Source organism: Sceloporus occidentalis, unplaced genomic scaffold (assembly GCF_023333645.1).
Source record: "Sceloporus occidentalis isolate IW3139 unplaced genomic scaffold, rSceOcc1.0.p SCAF_1, whole genome shotgun sequence".
Taxonomy (NCBI): Eukaryota; Metazoa; Chordata; class Lepidosauria; order Squamata; family Phrynosomatidae; genus Sceloporus; species Sceloporus occidentalis.
The window spans coordinates 43482019-43499250 of NW_028316981.1; the positions used below are offsets into that span (position 1 = coordinate 43482019).

The window sequence follows — 17232 nt, forward strand, 5'->3', positions numbered from 1 at the left end:
AGTACAAGTCCATTTCTGGTTCTGTACCTACTTACTCTGAAGACACCAAATCCCCACTGACCATGGAAGCTAAACAGGGTCAGCCCTGATTAGTCATTGGATGGAGACCACCAAGGTAGACACACACACACACACACACACACAGCCCTTTTCACATAAGCATACTGATGGTATTCCTCACTGTTTTTTCTTGGTCCTAACTCCTATTCACTCTTTACATTTTATCTTTTAAAAAACAAAAAAGGATATTGTTCTTTCAATCTTTGGTTTAAACTGGCCACAAGGCTGCCTCCCCCCCTTACCCCCCATTTCAAAAGAGGTTCTGTACAGTTCCAGTAGTGCATAATAGCTACTGTATGGCTTTCCTAGTGTCTCAGATATGATAGGGACAAAACCAAAGTAGATAGTTTCTCTTTCTATCTGGTCTGGTTTTTTTCCTTTATGTTGGTACTGATGATTTTGTTCTTCGTTTCACCATTCATACACGCCTGGCTGTTGTGTTTTGTTGTTATTTTGTTGTTATTCTTCTCCACAGTCTTTGTAGATGGTGGGGGTGCTTTGTAGCTGCACCCTCCAACCCAATTTTTAATACTGCAGAAATCTATACTTGTATCTACTGTTCGGCCACTGGCTAATTGTTTAGCTCATTGTAGAGTGTTTTTGCCATCTGGGGTGTTTAGTTTTTACTTTTTACATTTCATATCTGTTCACAATTCTGTTGCCAATATATTCCACCTAATCCATTTTTTTTATCATACCACTCTTCTTTGCTGCGCACTCCCCTTGCATCTATTATCTTTCCTTATCTGCTCTAAACGTCCACTACTTAGTTTAAAGCCTCGAATAGTCTAGTTTCAGTTTTTATGCTGATTCTGATCTCTCACTGTGTTCCACTCAAAAAAAAACTTCACTGTTCCTGTTTCTGGATTAAAATTTCTCTTCTCCACTACCTCTTGTCTTTTAACCTTGTGTTCAAAATGCTCCTTCTGATAAATTCCTCACAATTTTTTCACTGTGTATGTATTATACAATACATTAAATTTATAATGTACACAACAGGTTATGTTATCAAGGAGGGACAAAGCTGTATCTAGGTTTCTCCCCAAAATCTCAGCTGCTTAAGCTTCTGGTTGTCCATTTTTCAAGTGTTCAATTCCTAATCTTAGAAATGCACAAACATACACACATATATGTATTTGTCTCTCACCTGGCCTTGCTTTCCTTTTATTTGTATTTCATGTCTCTCTCTCAGTCATGGCTGGGAAACTTCAAGAGGTCTAACAACAACACATATACCATTCTAGAACTTGGACATCCACAAGACTCTCAACGCCATTCTTTTTTTAAAAAATGGAAAAGGACCTTGTGCCTTTTAGGGAACATGGAAGGCACTTTCACTTCATTTCTAATAAGCTGAAGTTTGTGTTCCACACTCTGTTAGTGATTTACATGCAAATAACTAGATTATGCACACCTTCGACACTGTGAGTAGAAAAGGTCTGTGGCAGATCCTGGAACAACTAGAGTGCCCCCCCCCCCAATTCCTCAAAATGATTATCCTGCTACATGAAGGCCAGCAAGGTCAAGTCAGATATGGTGACGCTCTCTCGGAGCCCTTTCTAATAACTAATGGTGTGAAACAAGGTTGTGTTCTCGCTTCAACTCTATTTACAATCTTCTTCAGCATGATGCTCCAAAGGGCTATGGCAGATCTTGAAGAAGAAGACGGCATTTTATATACGCTACCATACTGATGGTAGCCTGTTTAACTAAAGTCGTCTGAGGGCTCGTACTAAGACTCTAAACTATCTAGTCCGTGAGCTGCTTTTTGCTGATGATGCTGCCCTCGTTGCCCATACGGACGCAGCTCTGCAGCGCCTAACATCTTGCTTTGCAACAGCTGCAGAGCTATTTGGACTGGAAGTCAGTCTGAAGAAAACGGAAGTTCTCTACTAGCCGGCACCTCAGGAAGAACACTACCATCCCCACATCACTGTAGGCACATCTGTGCTTAAGTCTGTCCAGCAGTTCACCTACCTGGGAAGCATCATCTCCTCAGACGCCAAGCTTGATAGAGAGATAGATCACAGACTAGCAAAGGCATATAGTGCATTCGGAAGGCTTCACAAAAGAGTCTGGAGTAACAAACACTTGAGGCGAAGCACAAAAATCAGTGTGTATAGAGCCATTGTACTGTCTATTCTCCTTTATGGGTCTGAAACATGGGTCACCTATCGCCAACACCTACGACTCCTTGAATGCTTTCATAAACGCTGTTTACGCACAATTCTAAATATACACTGGACTGACTATGTAACGAATGTTGCTATCCTTGAGCAAGCAGGGACCACCATCATTGAGGCCATGCTATTGAGGACGCAGCTGCTCTGGGCAGGACACGTTTCTAGGATGAAGGACCATCGCCTGCCAAAAATAGTATTCTGCGGTGAACTCACCATGGGTCAGCGTAAGAGGGGCACCCCAAAGAAGAGATACAAGGACTCCCTGAAAAACATCTCAAGCCAAATTGATCACCAACAATGGTCCGCCCTGGCCTCGCATTGGGAGGCATGGAGACACACTGTGCACATTGCTGTAGCCTTTTTTGAAAGCTCACAGCAAACGAGTCTCGAAGAGAAACGACAACGCAGAAAGAACCGCAACCCAGAAACATCACCCAAGGAGACTTCCTGTTGTGCTTTCTGCAACCGGACTTGTTTATCTTGGACTGGCTTTTTAGTCATCAACACGCTTGTAGAAAACACAGGATGAGACCTTCCTGAATCTTCGTTCGCGAAGTAAAGCCAGAGAGAGAGTGATTTACATGCAAATAACTGTAGATTATGCACACCAGAGAGCCAGTGTGGTGTAGTGGTTTGGCCATTAAACTGTGACTCTGGAGACTAATGTTTGAATCTCTGCTCACCCATGGAAACCTACTGGCTGATCTTGTGCAAGTCACACTCTCTCAGTCTCAGAGAAAGGCTTGAATAGCAAACCCCCTCTGAACAAATCTTGACAAGAAAACCCTCTGATAGTTTTGACTTAGGGATATTTTGCCCCTCTAGATTGGGAACCTCTTAGTCTAAGACCTGGTGCAGTAGTGTTGACAGATATACATGCATATTTAAAAGCTACCATTGAGTAGTGGACTAGGACACCGGGAGACCAGAATTCAAATTTCTGCTTGGCCACAGAAACCTACTGGGTGACCTTGAGCAGGTCACCATCTCAGCTTCAGGGGAAGCCAATGGCAAATCTCCTCTGAACAAGTTGTGCCAAAAAAAAAAACAGTGTGATAGGTTCATTTCTATGGTCGCAATCTCTGAAGATGCCAGTCACAGATTCTTGTGAAACTTCAGGAATAAACTCTTCTAGAACACAGCCACATAACCTGAAAAACCCACCAAAAACTATGGATGCCAGCCATGAAAGCCTTCGACTTCACAACTATGCATATGTTTATAGGGTACAGTATGGGCAGAATTAGAAGGATTTGCATCTGGCAGAAAGAGTTCTCATCTCTTGCATGTTATAAATTATAGAACATTTCAGAAACTGGTATCTCTGATTCAATTTCTAGCTTGTAAATAAGAGAAATATGTATTTCTAGCCTGTGAATGTAAGGAATGTTACAGAAGTATAAATAAATAAAGCCTATTCCAGTTTAAACATGTGTTACAAATGTAGGGATTACAGAATGCAATTTTCCAGAAGATTTTCATTAGATGGAACTTCACGAGGAAGAGTATGAAGGAAAACTGGGTTCTTGTTCTCATCAGGAGAAATACTGTGTGTCGATAGGTTTGCCATCTGCAAAACAACTGTTCCAGAAATAAATCACTATTAGGAATACAGTGGACCCTTGTTATATGCTGGGGTTTGGTTCCAAGATCCCCCTTGGATAACAAAATCTGTGGATGCTCAAGTCCCATTAAATATAATGACATAACAAAATGGTCTCCCTTATAAAAAATGGAAAATCAAGGTTTGATATTTGAAATTTATACTTTTTATGAACATTTTCAAATAGTGGATGCTTGAATCCGTATATAAGAAATCTGTGTATAAGAAGGGCTGACTGTGTATGTGTTAGAAGATTAGAAAGATCATCCCTAACTACCAAAAAACATTTCTGTGCCTTCGGACATATAATGGCCAGCCAATCAAAAATAAATGTGTTCCCCTCCTATTTGAGGAGCTTTATGCACACTTCTAAACTGGCACAATACAGAGAGCTTAAATACAAATCGAACTGGTGGGTGTTATCACATCAGTTCAATCCAAGAGCAGGAGTTGGCTTTGGCCATAATCCTGTAGGTGAGTTATACCAACATGACATTTATACGTGTAAATTCATTTAAGACCATAGTGGAAGGAAGTATCCTGTATCCCCTTGTACAATGCCTTTGCCCTTTGGTGTGCTTCATCAACCAGGGGTTCCCAGGTACATCTCCATTCTCCCCTGGCCAACAGGATGTATTTAGGGACCTTGTGTGCCCAGGACCACTTATAACAGCCAATCATTGGTAAGGGGGCAGGCAGATATGCAGCCATCAACTCCACCTCTCCCCTGGATTACCAATATAGCTATTGGATATTGCCTTAAACTGTATAGATTGTATCTGTACTGCTGTGTGTTCACTTTGCAGTATTCACACAGGTTGAGAAGACATACTTTTGTAGATGAAGCTACAATAAATTTCTGTTGTTTCCCATTATTCCTTTGTCACTGTGGGGCAGTTCAGACATGACATGATTTGGAGAAGTCTCAGCCTCCAGTTCAAACCTCCTCCCTGCTCATAATGCAGGGAAGTCAGTGACTAGATCTTAAGATCCCACATTTATTTCACTGGCTCAAGAGTGAGTGTGTCTATCCAGAAATCACTCACAGCCCCACCAGGTTCAAAAGGTGAACTAGCATCTCAAAAAGCCCTGTATTCTATAAGTGCCTCAGGGCAGATGTAATGCTGCCCAATCTCCCAGCCATCATTAAGAGGTTGAGAATGTCGTACAGGGCTTGTACGCTCCTCTTGCCATGGCTGCACTGTCTGTATTGTACTATAATTTACAGCCATTTGAAGCTGCAAGGTGCTATTTTCATTTTCTTCACTGGTGTCAGACCATTGATCTTCATAGTAGTGCACGCAGTACTCTCCCACATTGTTGAACTGGAGGATTCTCAACGGTAAGTGGTAAACCTTTGAGAGATAGTTTAAATGGAAAACATAAAACTAGTCAGACTACTTCTCTGGTAATAAAACAGTTTTCAGGGGAGAAATCAAAACTGCATTCAACATTTTGGTAGAGATATTCTGTCTTTTGCCAGTCTCCCATTTGAAGTACATAATACACTTGTTATGCGCCAGTAACTGTGTAGAAGAAGAGCCTGCAAAAGTCATTGTTTAGACTATAACTCCCAGAATTCCCCACATCATGATCTATTGGGGGGGGGATATATATTTTTCCAAGTTCTACTAAAAGTTTGGGAGAAAATGTTGTGCTTTCCTAAAACGCTATTAGTGTTAATTCTTTAAAATAACTCTTATGTTTGTTTTGGTTTTACTAGCACACAGGATGCAGTAATGAAATCCATGACTACAGTGAAGAAGGCATATTAGTTTTATAATGTTTATGCATTACATCTTAAAGCAAATTCAGCTAGTGACAGGGCTGCAGCCAAAACAGGGCCAAGTGGGAAATTATGGATCTTTCTCCCGTGATACTCATATTGTCATCTGTACAAATGGACTGGGAAAGTTGTGTATGCTAATAAATCAAGCATATCACAAGTTTATTTCTGATTATAGAAAGTGAATGGGGAGAATATAACAGAGGGGAATGGAATCATATAAAGTATTCTGACCACCTATAGGGCCTATTTGGAGTTCTCTCTTCTCTCTTTCTTTCTCCTGCACAGAGAGAAAGATCAGAAGTGGTATTTTCCCATTGTTCCTGCTTTTTTCCACCACTTTTCAAAGATGTGAAGCATGTTTAGCATCTAAATAAGGGAAAATTTGTTTTTTATCTAAATGTGGGGGGTCTCCCTATCACATCATAATGTTTTAAGAAACAAGACTGCCAGTTAAACACTTAAAGGAATGGAGAAGACATGACAACATGGAGTTTTCATAGTCCTTTTCTATTTAGCCCGTAACCCTGACCTCCTTAGAAATATGCTATGGAAAAACTGTTATTTATGTCAATAACACTTTTCTTCTGGGGCAAAGCTGAAAGGGCATTTTTTTGTGTGATATGGGCTGGGAAATTAAGCCCTTCTGCCTTTACTGATGCACTGATCTGCATCCTCCCATGGTCCCTTTGTTTGTTAGTTTGCTTCTTTGCTTAAAATGCAACCATCGACAATGGATCAGTCCAGTGGGTAATTTGAGCCTGTATCAGAAGAAGGGGAGTAGAAGAGAAAGGAAGAGAATGCATAGTAGTCCTAGCTTTCCATTATATTGGTGTGTCTAAAACAAGGGCAAGACTGTCTATCTCTCTAGGCGTTGTTTGATTGCCAAAGGTGAACAAGGATAATTTGTTGCATTCGATCAAAAAAACCATAATGGGACTGTATTCCGAAGAATTTTTTGGGTTAACTGAAAAATAAAATTGTGTGTGTGTGTGTGTGTGTGTGTGTGGAAATAAGAGTAAGATGTATTGCCACAGCCATTGTATTCTTTACCTTTTAATGGCGGGGGAGACCAAAGAGGGGTAAAAATCAAAGTCTAATTTCTCACCTTTATAACAATATAATTACTTGCCAACTGTTCAATATATTTATCTCCTGTGTATTTTCCAGGGTTTCTGCTGTGCTGAACAACAATTTTGAGATCAGCAAGCAAAGGCTGAGCTGCTCTAAAAGCTTTTTATTTTTTAAAAAAAGACGGGGAGAGAGAGAGAGAGAGAGAATTTAAAAGCAAGCAAGTTTATAAGATAAGAGGCCACTGAGGGTGACTCAGTGCTGTTGGAGCTCTTGCACCAAATTCTCCTGGTAATTGATCAATAACTGGTGCCATTGGCTGGGTCAACAATAGTAACCTTGGCAATTAATAAGCTTGTGCGTAATGTACAAAGCAGTGAAACAGAAGAGATATTTCAGAGTGACTGGTATTGTTGGGAAGGAGAATTTGCCGTTTTGAAGTTTTTCTTTGTATAGTTCTCACAAGTCACCAATAGAATGAGAGATTTAGTAGAGGGGATTTTAGCAGTCTCGGCTCCTGATTCTCAGTATACTGTTACCTAGCTCATAAGGGAACACAGGTATGAATCCGACCAATCTCTCCTCAAGATGGAGTGACTTCTCAGAGACATGTTGTAGTTCAAGAGAAAACCCAAGCCGTGTGTGTGTGTGTGTGTGTGCAGATGTTTGTTCATATGGCTACTATAGAGTTGCTGTTCAGTTTCTGTGGGTGGGCATCCAGCTGTGTAGCATACAAACATGCATGTATTAATGAAATATCCACTACAGATCTACATTTTTGTGAACTCTAGTGCATTAGACAAGTAACAGAATCAGTTAAACCCATGAAATCTGACCCAGATCACGTGTAAAATGGATTTCTGACAAACACAATGCACAGTTTTGAGTTTGTGAAACACTATATAGCAGAAATATACTGGCATTGTTGCCTATGATCAAGTGACTTCTTATATATCACAAATAGTTTTTGTTTCTCCCTTTTGATACCTCAGACCCCTTTACAAGCCATACATTCTGCCTCTTAAATATGTTATATTGGGGAGGATAGTTATTTGGGAAAGAAAAAAAGCCCCACAATAGAGATGGTTGCTGATCAGAAGTGAGCTACAGAATGCTCTCTAAAAGCAGAGAATGGCTTGTTCAAATCTGACATCCATATTACATTTCATTGTAAATCATTTTTCACCTTATTACGCACTATACAGAACAAATTGTGAGTATAGTGTCTTGTTCTCAGTGCCAAGCTTCAAAAAGAATGGAGACAACTTAGAACAGATTGAGAAAAGTGCTATAAAGATGTGTTGGTAGAATGGAAAACAAATGTGATGAGGGGAAAAATGAATGAACTGGACATGTTTAGGCAGGACAAGATAAGGCTGAGGCGAATGGTGATAACACTTTCCATATACCTGGAGATCTGATCTATGGAATAACAGAAGGAGATAAAGTATTATTCTCTGATACCTAAAGGGGCATGGCAAAATCAAATAAAGCTTGGCTACAGAATAGTAAATTGTGGTATAATATTACCTTTAATTGGTTAAGTCGTCTACCATTTCAGTGGTAAAACTTATATAGGAAAAAGACAATTGGACACTCTAACCAATTACCTTGGTGGCAGGGTGTTTTCTTCCTTTTTCAAGAAGTCTTCAGGCAAAGGCTAAAGATTTCTAGCTAGAAATGCTGTAGTTCCAGATTTTCTGTAGCTACATGAGCTGAAACTAGGTGGCCACCAAACTCTATGATCCCATTGACACTAAGAAAATAACGTGGTGTGAAACCAGGTTATGTTTGTGGCATTCACATTTGCCCTGATTGCACTCGGTGTAGTTTATGGGGGGGGGGGGGGGGGGGCTGCCAGAAAACCCACTTAACCCCAATCAATCTGATATATTTGATACTGGGTTTTTTTCCCTGTGTCTTTTTTTGTAAGAGCCGCAATGATCCGCATCTTCAGTGGTGTAAGAGTACACTATTGAAGCGATACAGATAATGCTGCATCATTTCCGGAAATAGAGATGCCTACATTTTAAATCACTCTGATGGCAAATGTAAATGGCAACAGGGTAAAATGCTGCAAAGAGATTTCCAGAACACTGATTCGGTATTGCATCACTGCAGAGATGCGGATCTCCTTGGGACAAAAAAGTAAGTGTGAATGCCCCTGGCTGTGGTTCTATGTTTGCAGTACTTCACATCTGGAATCCTTGCTGTGAAATACCAGCTTTGTACAGCAGGGGACAAAGAGGGAGTACTCTACCAACACTGCTGCATAGGGACAAGAAAGCTGTCTGTAAAGAGGTGGATATTTTCAGGACCCAGCCTCCATTGTTTGTTTGTTTTTACTTGTTTATATGTTTTCTACTCAAATTAAGTGAATAGTTGTTGTTCCTTTCCTTTTTGGAAACTGAATGCAATAACATTTACTTATTCCTCTCTTCCTTACAGATCTTGAAAAATTCAAAACCAGAACAAGAAGTACAGTGTCTGTCCGACAAGGACAAGGGATGGTATTGCTGTGTGGGCCGCCACCACATTCTGGAGGTGAGTAGTATAAATGCCATCAACTTCACTTCCTTTTGGAAATCAAATAAATGCTTATTAATTTTAAAAAAGTATTGGTAAGTCCTACTGAAAAGAATGGAATTTACATACATATAATTATTCATGGTACCTGAACTGAGTCAAACAGATCCCCACTGAATCATGACAAAACTACTACAGTATGTTTAGCAGGCACTCAAAAGTACAGCTTTACTGGATAATATTTTGTATAACGGCATGCTCATATTTCTTTCCCCTGTAAAAAAATAAAAATTTCTCATGACTAAAAATGAAAAACAAAAGCAAATACTCCTTATATCCACAATTATACAAAAAGATAATTAATTTTCTAGGCAAAAACATGTGCATGATAAAAAGGGACAGGTATATATACTTTAAGCAGTATTTTCCCAATTTTTCAGCAAAATCTAGAACAATGATACTCAAAGTAAGTGGCCCATGGACTGCTGCTTCCAATTCCTGGTGAATTTCTAGGAAGGAAAGAAGCAGATGTAGTCAGTTGGCACAAATGTGGTGCCAGTCCCATGCACCTTGGGGGAATTCCAGATGGTGATGCTGGGGGACAGTTGCTCTTCCAAGAGAGAGGTGACATCTGGTGTCCCTCAGGGCACCATGCTTTTCAACATTTACATGAAACCACTGGGAGAGATCATCCAGAGACATGGGGTGCGGTGTCATCAGTACGCTGATGACACCCAAATTTATTTCTCTATGTCCCCGACTATTGCAGTGACTAGAGATGGCATCTCTCCTCTGGTTGCCTGTCTTGGATCAGTAATGGGCTGGATGAGGGAAAACACTTAGACTGAATCCAGAGAAAACGGAGGTACTCGCGATAGGTACCCCAAGTCCAGGGATCGAGTTTTGTCACCTAGTCCTGGATGGAGTCACACTTCCCCTAAAGGACGAGGTTTGCAGTTTGGGAGTACTCCTGGATCCGTCCTTAAAATTGAAATCCCAAATAGATGTAACGGCCAAGAGTGCTTGATATCAGCTTCGGTTGATATGCCAACTGCTTCCCTACCTGGACCGAAAAGAATTTGAAGCAGTAGTACTTGCACTGGTAATCTCTCGGTTAGATTTCTGCAATGCGCTCTACTTGGGGCTACCCTTGTACCAAATTCGGAAGCTTCAATTGGTTCAAAATGCAGCAGCCAGATTGGTCACCGGAACATCTAGGTTTGACCATATAACACCAATACTGAAATATCTTCACTGGCTGCCAATTAGCTTCCAGATACAATAAAAGGTGTTGGTTATTACCTTTAAAGCCCTACATGGCTCGGGCCCGAGTTACTTGCGGGAGTGCTTCTCCCTACATAATCCGTCCTGCACTCTCAGAACATCTGGGAAGTTTTTAACTAGAATATTATAATACCAGGTTAATGACAACTTCACATAAGGCATTCACTCCTGTGGCCCCAAGATTATGGAATGACCTACTAGAAGAGATCCATCTCATTACTACCTTAGAGGCCTTTAAGAAGGCACTCAAAATGGATCTCTTCCAGCAAGCTTATTCACTGAATTCCATATAAAAAAGTTATGATGACTGCTCTTCCTTGACTATGATTGTTGGCTAATTGTAATTTTTAGAGAACTAATAGGAATTCTTGGTAAATTCAGTGTTAGTATTTTATTGTTGTATTGATTGTAAATTGTACTAAGTATCTTTTAAGGTTGTAATCCTTCCTCGATCCGTGGGAGAGGCGGGGGTTATAAATAAACTATAATAATAATAATAATAATAATAATAATAATAATAATCCCCTACCATTTTGCCACATCAGATAGAAGAAGTCCTGATCTGAAGCCAGACTTCTCCCCTGTGCATATATCCTAGTAAATTTACATTCTATGTACTTTCTTGAAGTACATAGCAGAGTTTGAACTGGAATTTAATAGCTGTGATTTAATTTCTTCACAAGTTTAACATTGCTGAATATTTCATTGTTATTTCCTTTTGCTGTATGGTGCTATCTGCTTCAAGCTGTTTGGAAAAGAAAATATAAAAAGTGATAAAATTACAGGAGGTGGGGTTTGAGTGTTGCACTGTGACTCTGGAGATCAGGGTTTGATTCCCCATTCCACCATGGAAACCTATTGGCTGACCTTAGCAAGTCACATGCTCTCAGCCTCAGGGGAAAGCAATGGCAAACCTCTTCTGAACAGTAATGTATGGAATTAGGTTTTCTCATAAACCATCTTGGGAATATGCTTGAATTATGGGGTGAAATAACTGAAGCAAATCAATGACCAATATGATAAAGTATAACGAGATTCATTATATCTTTTGCCTGATCACGTTAACTGAGTGGATTTTCTTGTAGTAGCCTCTTATTCCATAAAGCTCAGTGACAAGATAGTCTAAAATTTGGGAACTGTGCCTCTATTGATTTCTTCCTGGTTTTCCTGTTCCCATAGCTTTTATTGGAAAGGCTCTTGTTCTCTTCTATTTTACATGATATGTATTTGTGACTACATTCATGTATAAAATGTAGGACATAAACAATTATGTGAGCTTTCCTCTAAGAGGAAGAGTGAATTATTACTACATCTTTAATCTATCAAAAGAAATTATAGATGGTGTGCAGTGGTAGTGGGGGGGGGGGGGTAGGTTAATAAGTTTAAACTAAATCAAGTGCGTAGGTTTTGTGGTCTTTTAGATCTCAAATCTCAAATGCAACCTCACAAATAAAAGAATTCCCATGTTTCGTACTCAGTGGAACCAGTCATTTTACAGCCTGTAAAATGATCCATTCTTCTCTGGGACATGGGATGTTTATCAAAGCCCATTCTGTAACTGGAGCCATCTCCATTGATGCTACTTTTCAGAAAATTAAGTTAACAAGGAAGTTGCATTTGCAACAGTCAAAAAGTCAATGTTTGCTTGGTGGCAGATGGCAAAATGAACAGACAAACAAAATGTTCACGCTTCAGAAAGGATTTTCTACAATAACAATTATAGTGATGAGCACAACAAAATATTGTTCTCTGTTATTACCTAAAGACAGTTCAAAACTGTGTCATTATGTTAAAGCATAGCTTTAAAGATTTGTATCAACAGTAGCAAAGTACCTAATGGAAATGCTTGAATAAAAAACTTGGGGAAATGTTGACAGTCATGTGATGACTGCTTAAAATTGTTCCATGTGGACACATAAGGTGTTAGTAATCTACCAGAAAAAGAACCCTATTTTCACCACACTGCAGTAAGTACATAATTTAAGATTGTTCCCTTTAGGATTAACTTTCAGTATAGAGGCAGTCATGGTGTAGTGTCATGGAATGTCAAAGCACTCCCAAGCATATAATAATATAATAATGATAATAATAATAAATAATTATTATTATTTATATTTCCCACTTCTCCTTTCGGATCGAAGCAGGATTACAGCAGTAAAAACATCTTAAAATACATACATAATTCAAAAACATCAATCAAAGAAATAAAAATAAAAGGGAAAAGGAGAAAGTTGTTACAGTGTTGCTCAGCCATAAGGATCGAGTCATATATTCAGATGTATAAATCAGATTAGAGGAGATCAGTTGGATAGGCCCGCCAGAAGAGATCCATCTTCAGTGCCTTTTTGAAGGCTTCCAAGGAAGTGATAAGACAGACCTCTTCCAGTAAATTGTTCCAAAGTCTAGGGGCCATCACATAAAATGTTCTACAAGAGGTAGTTTTCAACCTGGTTTTGGGGTGTTCCAATATTTTTGTGCCAGATGTCCTGAGAGTGTGGGGTGGATTATGTAGGGAGAGGCATTCCTTAGTAACTCAGGCCCAGGCCATGTAGGTCTTTATAGGTAATAACCAACACTTTGTATTGCACCCAGAAGCTAATCAGCAGCCAATGTAGAGATTTCAACACCGGTGTAATGTGCTCTGATCTCGGTGTCTTGGTCATCAGTCTGGTTGCAGCATTCTGAATCCTTTGGAGCTTCCCAACTTGGTACAAAGGTAGCCCCATGTAGAGTGCATTACAGAAATCTAAATGAGGTTACCAGTGCAGGTACTACTGTTTCAAGGTCCCCCTGAGCCAAGTAGGGATGCATTTGGCATATCAGCCGTAGCTGATACTATGCACTCCTGGCTATCGCCTCCACCTGAGATGTCAACTGTAGAGACGAGTGCAGGAGCACTCCCAAACTGTGGACTTCATTCTTCAGGGGGAGTGTGACCCCGTCAAGGATGGGTTGGCAGATCTCCCCCCCCGACCAATAATAATAATATGTATTCACACTTCTCCTTAGTCAATTAATTGAGCTATAAATAACCATACAACATACACAGAGAAAGATACACACAGTTCATTGCTGTTAGTGTTTGTTGTTGTTGTCAACTATTTATAGATATATAATTATAATTGCTCTGCCCATTGTTTCAGTATGGCTGTTATTAGGGTCCAGTATAAAGTCAGCAGTAATGGAAAAATCATTCTGCTCAACTTTCAGACATCTGACTAGCATTTCATTTTACATGCCTCCAGGAATCTACCTGTAACTACCTATAACTATAATATAGTAGCTGTGAAGAAAAATCCATTTCTCTTCTGTTCACCAGTTGCCAAGTGGTCAAAAATATTTATGCATCTAACAGCCAGTGAGGTATAGTGGTTTCAGTGCTGGACTAGGACTCTTGAGAGCAGAGTTCAAATCCTTGCTCAGCCCTTGAAACCTACTAGGTAACTTTGAGAAATAACACTCTCCCAGCCTTGAAGGAAAACAATGACAAACCTTTCCTGAAGGGTTGCCAAGAAACCCTTTGATAGGTTCTCATTAGGGTCTCATTAGGGTTGGAATCAACTTGAAGGCACAGAACAACATTTCTAACATTTCAGAGTGTTTTAGTATTAATTGACAGACCATATCTCCCTCTATGAACCGGCCTGGGCTCTGAGATCCTCAGGAGAAGACCTTCTCATGGTGGGAACATGAGAGAGGGCCTTTTCCATGGCTGCCCTAGAAGGCCCTCTCCTTGTTGGCTTTCCATTGGCATGCAAAGACCTTCAACTTCAGACAGGCTTTTAAAGCAGAAGGGAATTTTTACAATCGGGCTTGAAGTTGCATTCTTTTAAAGTATTTCAAGCACCGTTATCTTTTTAACTATATTTTTAAGCAATCTGTTTTGATATTGTAATAATTTCATTCTGTTTTAATGTAACATTTTTCTATGTTTTTAATCTTGTGAATTTTGAGAAAAGGGTGGGATATAAATAAATATAATAAATAATAATAATGAATTGATTTTCAGTGAAAATTCCTTGATCTTGCATTTTATTTTCCATACTGAACTATTTCAGTAAAATCACTATGGCTGTTACACTGCCACTACTGAAGATATGCTGATATCTTTTTCCTGTTCACATAATCATATTTGAATATGGAAATTAGGTTTAAAAATAAGTGCCCTGAGAGATTCTTAAAAAATACACTTGCATTATTAACCTACCAGTAAATAGTCAGCATTTGCTTTCTAGAACAACTGAGCAAGCATTTATATAACAGCTTCTTGCAAGAGTATAGTACACTAGGAAATTTCCAGGGAATGCAGAGGAAGTTCAGAGATGTTTGTTTCTCTGCATAAGTTGTAACAAGCATAATGAAACATGTATTGCTCCTTAACTGTAACGGAGACTTCCAGACTTTCCTTGGGTTATAGAGATCCTACTGTAGGATCACATTGTCATAGCCTTGAAAGTAAATCAGTTGAGGTAGCATCACTTATGTAGTGCCTGAAATTCAGTACTGAAATTTCAGTCCCTTGAAAAATGAGTTCCCTTGATAATGCCCTGAGCTCAATAGTTGTGCTGTATCCATAAGCTTCAGAGTATTTTCATTACTTATTTTCATATATTTTATTAGAATATTTTAAAAATGTAATACAAATAGAAATATAAAACAAATAAAAGAAACAACTTTTGGAGAAAATACAGGGTGATACAAAAATAATAGTGCAAAAGTAAAGCTGTTCTACTTATTTTCACACCATTATAACTGCCCTGTGCATAAAAATACATGAAAAGGAAAAGTATAAAGCATACTTCCCACTTTCATACCAACATTTACAATAAATACATTATTCCTCTTACTCTATTTATCTATATTTCTTCCTTTTACATATTAGTTATTTCTTAAAAATTTCCAGAACCCAGTCAAAATTTTAGCTTTCTGTTCTTGTAATAAAAAAAAAATCAACACTTCCCTGTCTTTTTGGAATATATTTACTGAATTGCCTCTCAACAAAGTAGATAATTTCCCCATTTCTACTAAACACTCATCTTGAGCTGAGACCCCTGTATTCTTCCATTTCTGTGCATATAACAGTCTTGCTGCTGTGATCATATGCTGTAAAAACAAATTTGTTTCTTCTCTAGGTGTTAATCTAACAAACCCAGAAAAAACATTTCAGGGTTGAGTTGCAAGTTCATTTTCAGAGTCATTTGGATCATCTCATGTATCTGTTTCATATATGTCCACCATAAATGGCTTTAAAAAACAGTTTTGCTGTTCACATTTCCAACATAAACTCAGCACCCCTTTATACATTTAGATAATATTTCAGGTGTTAAATACCATCAGGACATCATTTTGTAAAAATTATCTTTAAAATCATAATAATCATACTAGTAGTGGTAATAGTAGTAGTAAAATTCTGATTACCTTGTAGCAAGATCATACAGACTTAATATAAGAAATATGATAAAGTTGCTGCAATGATACATTGGGATCTATGCAAAAATATGATTTCACATCCATGAAGAACTAGCAGAAAAAACATTAAAATTCTGTGGGTCTTTAAGATAGAAATTGACAAACAATTAGAACTTAAAATGCCAGACAGAACCATGGGTGAGAAAAAGAAAGTTTGGGTTTATTGATATGGCAATCCCGGGGGATAGCAGAGTCAAAGGCAGAGATGGAAAAGATTATGAAATATCAAATTGAGATCAAGCACCTCTGGGAAAATAAAACAACTGTGTTTCCAGTGAAATGTGTTCTCATAACAATTCCAAATGGATGAATAAAATACCTGAATGAAATCACCATAAATGGCATCGCAATTATAAAAAAGCAAAACTGCTTGAAATGTGTCATATTATCAATGATACTTTCCTGATTCCTATGTTCTATAGAATCCAAATTATTGATGGTCCAAAAGTAGGCAGTAACAACTGGTAGACTAAGAAACTGATGTTGTTGTTGTTGTTGTTGATGATGATGTAAGGTTTCTTCAAACTGTTTACTTAAAGCATGGAAAACAATTGGGGGATAAAGTACTGTAAAAATAGTGCATTAAAGTATGTTTCCCTGGTGTATGCTTCTCCTTCACATTGGATCTCTGTTCCTCCCCAACCCACCCCTATATCAAATCCATCTTTACATATTAAAAAGGGAGGAGCAAACAAATATAGAAGCTGTATCCATTTGAACACCATATACAAAATATGGTTTGTAATGTTGTCCTTTCAGATAACCTTGATTAACAGAGAGAGCAACAAAATGTCTTGTGGCTCTTTAAGGATTCCCAAATAAATTGCAGCATAAGCTTTAAGGAACTCTTACCCACACAAGTTTATGCTGCAATAAATTGCTTAATCTTTTAAGGTGTGGCAGATGAACACAGCTATTCCCCTAGATTCACAGGCATGTCACCCAGCTGCAACTGAAAAGTCATTACATGGTGGGAAGAAAGTGTTTGGATGCTTCCACGGTTGTCATGAACAGAGAGAGGGCTCTGCACCAGCAGGGGAAAAAAGCTGACAGTTTCTAGTTCTTGTGGTTTTCTTGCAGTAGGATAATGTCTTTCTATTTTTGAAGCTAAAAGCTGTGCAGTGTAAATTGAGCTGGTTGGTTGAGCCCTTGTTGTTGCTCTTGTTGAAGTGTTGCAGGAGGAAATATTAAGTGTAAATTTATTCAGACGGAGGACTTTGTAACACCAGAACAATGTTTCCATTCCTTCC

At 38.8% G+C, this 17232-nt stretch overlaps 1 protein-coding gene across 6 annotated transcripts in view; it reads left to right on the plus strand.

The window, feature by feature from the left end:
- Window positions 1-17232, plus strand: part of LOC149321341 (contactin-4-like) — a 700468-nt gene that overhangs the window by 439539 nt on the left and 243697 nt on the right. For all 6 annotated transcript variants that reach the window (XM_089519801.1, XM_089519827.1, XM_089519837.1 and 3 more), the window contains one exon: window positions 9152-9247. In XM_089519801.1, coding sequence (XP_089375927.1) covers window positions 9152-9247 — 96 coding nt within the window. The remainder of the gene's footprint in view (window positions 1-9151; window positions 9248-17232) is intronic.